This window comes from Atractosteus spatula, chromosome 11, assembly GCF_055471065.1.
Source record: "Atractosteus spatula isolate fAtrSpa1 chromosome 11, fAtrSpa1.hap1, whole genome shotgun sequence".
Classification (NCBI taxonomy): Eukaryota; Metazoa; Chordata; class Actinopteri; order Semionotiformes; family Lepisosteidae; genus Atractosteus; species Atractosteus spatula.
Genome location: NC_142716.1, coordinates 13,187,088 through 13,193,118, shown reverse-complemented (window position 1 = coordinate 13,193,118; position 6,031 = coordinate 13,187,088). Strand labels below are relative to the sequence as shown.

Below are 6,031 nucleotides of genomic sequence, written 5' to 3'. Positions count from 1 at the left end.
CATTACCACTGCATTACAAATACAAATTACTGTATAAAAAATTGCAACCTTCATCTCAGGGACGGAAAAAATAAAATAAACATGACCAAATTTACCTGTATAATCATTTTAAAGTTTTTTTAAAAACACTAGCAGTTTAACTTGACATAAAACAAGCCTTTGGAACCTGTTCTTACTCATTAACTACTGACTATTATTGAACTTGAAATGCTGCTGGCCAGCCTCTGCTCCTTCATTGTCAGTTTATGATCTAATGTTTAAACAAGACTTAATGACCCACTCTCTTATCTTCAGAACAATGCTTATCTAGTCATAAACTGACTTTTCCCTCCACACACACTTTCATGTTTTAATTACGTTTGTCAACCCCCTTCGCAGAAAAAATGTTTCACACACAAAAACACAATATCCAAGTTTTTTTCAGTAAGCTAAAGTTTGATTAAAATATATACATAAGAATATTTTTATATTTACTAGAGAAATATGTGAGCATTCCTCACTAAGTCCTTCAGGAAAATAATTGAAAATGTATACAAAAAATAATGTGTATATGAAAAACTGCCTTAGTGCATCAAGACAAATGTACTAATTATTAAACATGAATACTACAAAATGTACATAAATCAGTGGCAATAGAAAAGGCAATTTTAAAACCAAAATGGTTCATTGAATGGAAGCATGGAATACTGTGAATGAAAAAGTGTTTGTTTTGTTTGGGATATATTGTCATTTAAAGTACCTTAACAGAAAATGCAAACCCAGTGTGTGAGGGATTGTTTTATTCTGAAGGACACAAAAAAATAGTTTTTTTTCCCCAATAATAAAGCCTTATACTGTATTTGGTATGCGTTAGCATGTAACCCATAGAATGAAACGGGAACCATAAATTTTCAAGCAATGAAAAACATTTATTTAAATAACATTTCACTAAAAATACAAATTAAGTGCAAAAAACCACATAGGTACAACAATCATTTCAATCTTTTCTCAACCAGTTACATTAAAATAAATAAATAAATCAATAAATAAATATAATAAACTGAGCAGTTCCATGTTAAAAGTTTAATATTATTCTTATCAAAAAGCAGTGCATCTCCAGTTGCATAATGTGTTACATAGATGTGCTTTAATCTAACACTTTCTCTTCTTCGCTTCCGTATCTCCATCAGCTTCTTCTTGGAAATGTATTCATTACAATCTGGCCACTGAGCCAGACAAGCTTTTGGCAGATACCCAGTTATGTAACTCAGAGTCTGCTATGCCTTGTTCTGTAGTTGACTTTGCAGGCTTCGGGTCTACACTCCTAGCATTGTTCACTGGACATTCCTTTAGAGTAAATCCCATCGTTTGTCAACGGAAGATCACACAATGTTTTCATGTGTGAGATTTCTTGCTGGAAATTTGCTGCTTGGCACTTTTGTTTGTAGCCTTTTTGATCAAGTCTTGGTAGAGCGCTGATCTTAGAAAACGGGGGTAAGAGTCTTTCTCCATTAAAGTATAGATTTTATTCTGTGCCAAGTCAAAACACGAAATGGAGGGTTTCACAAGGTTGCACTTTGTGATATTTCTTGTTTCATGATCGATATTGACCTATGGAAAAGACACAAGAAAAAATCATGAGAAAATGTTTTCTTAGAATATGTGTGCAATGTAAATGATGCTTATTAGAATTAATGCTATTTAATATATATATGCTATATAATAATGGGAAAACCTACCTCTCTTGGTGCATCACTTTCAATAAATTCCTCATAAATTTTCTTTGCCATTGCATCCAGCTTTGATGTTGATTTTGCAATCTTGTAGTCTTCACAGGCTAAATAGAAAGCAATGTTTTCTTCGCTGAACTCCAATATCAAGAATTTTCTGAAGGATGCTAAACCCTCTGTTCAAGAGACAAAAGAACAATTGTTTATTTTTTGAAAATATAATGTTTTAACATTTTTATTTTTTAACAACATAGCAGCAATGAGTGTAGAACAAATGCAATAAGTTAAACCTATTCATTTTTTATCCATGCCACTTCTAATTAACTTTACAGCAAAATTATATTTTCACTAGACTGCTTGGCCACAAATTCTTGGCCTGAAGAGTTCAAAGCTTAGTTTGAGTTGTGACCTTAGGCACTCTTTTTCTTCTGATGTTCTCTTTCAGAAATTTTCTAGATAAGCTGAAGTATCTCTTACTATGACGATTTTAATATATTCATATAAGATGGTAATTATGAATGTTTTTCATATTTTTATACAATATACAGTATCTTATACATAAAATATGATAGTTTTACTAATAATTTAAAAATGTTGAGGCAAAGAATCATCAGCAAAATCAGAGAACTGAAGAATATGAATTTTCAATAATGTAGAAGGCAAAATAAATGTTATAGAAAGAAATATCATACTTACGTTTGTTTTTCAAGAGTGTTTCAAAAGACTCTTTCCATTTTAAAGCTTCGTCAGGAGTAGGCCTAAGGATAAATAAAATATTAGTTACATTTCTCTGAATTAGCTGTATACTTGCTTACACAGGTTATACAAATAAATCTCCATTTCAAAGGTAAGATTTGATTCAATAATTAAGACACTACAGTCACTCCATATTTAGCAATGTTAATTTTCATTTGAAATACTTATCTTGAATAATGACCTTAAGCATTATTGGCGTTTTAAAATTAAGACATTTACAGATTAAGAGTTTGAATTAAAGAGATGTAGAATTGAGATGTGTAATATGTAATGTGCTATTACTGTATGAATGTCATTACAATTAAAATGATTCTGATACATATTTTAAATCCGATATTGCTTAACATCTTACCTAACTTGATCTGCTTTGTTTGAATATTCAGAATGGCTCGAGTCTGCCTTTTGACAAAAAATGCCCAAACGTGCCCTTAGTTCCTTGGCCCTGAAGAACAGAATCAAAGACAAAGGTATATCATTTTATAGTCTTTCTCATGCACAAAAATACAAAACTATTATATATTATACTCTTTATAGTTCAGAAATTCACTGTACCCAATGAAAGTATCAACATTTTCTTATGGTCTTTAACAAACTTTAATTGAAGAGAATAATTATTAAAATGTAGTTATAATAATAGACCACAATATGCCCAATCATCTACCTATGGTATGAATGACTGTATATCTTTTATATATAAATAGATATGCATTAATGCATCTATATACATACACTTACATTAAAATACAGATTTCCTTAACAACAAAAAATACATATTGATAATGGAATAAGTATTACATTATAACGTTACTACTGCATTTTACAAGCTTCATCATTTAAAGAATTTAAAGAAAATATTTTTTAAGTAATACCTGGATAATTTTTTAAACATTCCTTATCACTATTTTTACAACATTAGTGCTAAAATTACAGTTCTCCCATGCAATTCAAAGCTGGTTACTTGCCATTATGCATAAAAAATAAATTTAAAAGAAAGCTTACCTCTCCAGGCATGTTGTTGGTAGTGATGCAAGCCCTCTGCACATTTTGAATTCAAGGTGAAACAGCTTTTAATCCTTCACAGATGAACAGATGTTACTGTATTTCCTCAGCTGTGTTTCTCAAAGCTGGGAACATGCTCTTATAGGGAAACAAGATTGACATCAGCACTGCATCCAACCAATCAGCAAGACTCTGGGGGAGTGAGCGAGTGAAGCACTTACCAACAGCTGTCAATTGCTCAGTGACTCTATGAAAATAGCTGTTATTCTCGGTGATTTCCCAAGTCATATCACTGTGATTTTCCCAGTTAAATCACTTTTTAATATGTTTGTCCTTTGCAATATTTTAACATTTCAAATAAATGCAGGAAATATAAAATCAATATTTAAATACATACAGTAGCTAAATATAATGCACTATAGCAGTTAACTTTTTGACCATCCGAAGGAGGGTGAATGTCTTTTGTCAGTGTTGTTACAAGGTACTTCTCTGAAATTCAAACCTGGCCAGCAGAAATATAAATTGATAACAAGCTCTTTTTTAGGAATACGTGTTATATTACGTTTGGGCTTTATTATAGAAGCATCAAAATGCCATTAGGAGTATGGTTTCGGAATTATTAACAAAAGTGTCCCTCTAAACTAAAGAATTGAAAAGAACAATCTTTACTTTTCTGTGATTTCTTTTTCCTTAGAGGGCTGAAGTATAGTAATAAAGCAGTATTCTGTAATTTCTGGTTACATAGCAGAGACTAAAAAATAGACCACAAAGAACCTGACCTACTTTGCTCAGATCATCTATTTTCAAGGACATTGGAATAACATTTAATGTAATAATGTAAAATGAGGAACTAGGTCTGTGAGAGCCCACCAGCACGCCAACGCAATGATGTCAAACCTTTTAAACCAGTAGTCACCTGTCATCCAGATGTTTTTTTATATGAATTGTCTAAAAAGTGAGGGTTTCCTTATGAAATCTCAAACAAAGGTTAGGAAAGCTGTCCTTGGGTACCTAAATCTTACTGATGATGTAAGCCTCTTACTGTCACTCTTTGTGTAGAGAACAATTCATTTTGAAAGAACAGTGGAGTGGGAACACGCATTATTCTAATTTTTTCACAAACCTTTTTACATATAAACGTGTTAGTACATTTTATTTATTACGGAAGTAATCGTTACAGGGTTATCATGACGCATATCAGTCAGCATGAATTGGAACCTATACCATATTCCCAGAAATTAACATGCACTGGCTAGCTTGTGTCCTATTTCACAGAACAATGAGTTCAGGGAAAGGAGAAAGAAGTATGAGTCTGTGTACACTGCTGAAGGCAGTAAATGTTCTACCAATTTAACTGGGCATTCAATTCATTTTGACATCTATTTCATCAATCAAAGACACTGTATCTATGAAACCACAAAGTTTCTACATTTATACTAGTATATCTTTTAATTTACAGTACAGGACAGTTGTGTCAGTTGAAATAATTACACACTGTCATTAATATTATCCCTTAAGAAAGGAATTTTGGCAGAATGATCAGAACAGTAAATACAATTCTATGGATGTGTATAAAATATATAGCAGAAAGCAAGCAGGCAAGACATTTCATGTTTGTAAAAATTGTATATAATATACTATATATAATAACATTGAACCTATCCATCCATTTTCTAACCTCTTTATCCAAGTCAGGGTTGCAGGGCAGTCTCAGCAAGGTGCAAAACAGGGTACATCCTGCACTGGATGCCAGTCTATTGCAGGGCGTACACAAACACACACATACTCACACCAAGGCCAATTTTCCCAGAAGGCAATTAGCCTACCAGTATGTATTTGGACTGTGAGAGGAAATCGGAGCAAGGAAATCCATGCTAAATCGGGGAGTGCAAACTCCGCGCTGATAGCACCCCAGGTCCAAATAGAGCCCCAGCTCTATACCATCATCCAACCCAGACTAACATTGTAATGTATGTCAATCAGATATAATGTAATTTCTATATATAATGTTAATGTTAAAAGTTATATATCATAGCTATTAAAACCTACTGTATTTCCTGCATATTTTCAAGATTGTACACCTTTTAGTCTATGAACTGTATGGTCTTTGCTTGCATATGCTTGTTCTGCACATATTATTGAACAGAGCTCTTCACCAAGCTGTATTTAAAGAGAGAGAGAGAGAGAGTAGTCACGATTAAGTAAATCATTCAAGTAAATTTGAAAACACCCTGTAAGTATATTACCCTCCCTAAAAGGTTCAAATTAAATTCCCCCTTTAGGAATGGATTTGTTATGATATTCGTTGGTATGGCCAGCGTGAATGTTCGGAAAACATGTTTTGTACTTTGGTACAAAATAGGTTGTTATTTTAATGCTTTTTTTCTGCATGCTGTACTTTTTCTTGTGACGTTTTATACAGTTAATCACCAGCATGGGAGAGATGATCCTGATTCTGCTTAAGCAAGAATGCTGATGTTTTTTGGATGATTCCACAGCAACATGTACTCTACTAGAAAAGCATTTTGCATGTTGTTGTTTTTCTAAGTGTGAACATTTACAGATCC

The 6,031-nt window shown here is 32.6% G+C and overlaps 1 protein-coding gene across 1 annotated transcript; it reads right to left on the bottom strand.

Annotated features, from left to right (window-relative positions):
* Nucleotides 1-887: 887 nt before the first annotated feature.
* On the bottom strand, nt 888-3,586 carry LOC148823541 (regulator of G protein signaling 5-like). Its single transcript, XM_088927717.1, has 5 exons — nt 3,465-3,586; nt 2,818-2,907; nt 2,406-2,467; nt 1,719-1,885; nt 888-1,590 (listed from the first exon to the last, which is right to left on the bottom strand). The coding sequence occupies exons 1-5, from the start codon at nt 3,506-3,508 to the stop codon at nt 1,375-1,377; spliced, it is 579 nt and encodes a 192-aa protein (XP_088783843.1). The 5' UTR covers nt 3,509-3,586; the 3' UTR covers nt 888-1,374.
* Nucleotides 3,587-6,031: the final 2,445 nt, after the last annotated feature.

Excerpts from the sequence above, each read along its gene's own strand:
- LOC148823541 (XM_088927717.1), bottom strand. The coding sequence starts at position 3,508 with ATGTGCAGAGGGCTTGCATCACTACCAACAACATGCCTGGAGAG. Across the intron at positions 2,908-3,464 it reads CCAACAACATGCCTGGAGAG|GGCCAAGGAACTAAGGGCAC; the intron begins GTAAGCTTTCTT and ends TCTGTTCTTCAG. Across the intron at positions 2,468-2,817 it reads AACAAAGCAGATCAAGTTAG|GCCTACTCCTGACGAAGCTT; the intron begins GTAAGATGTTAA and ends ATTTATCCTTAG.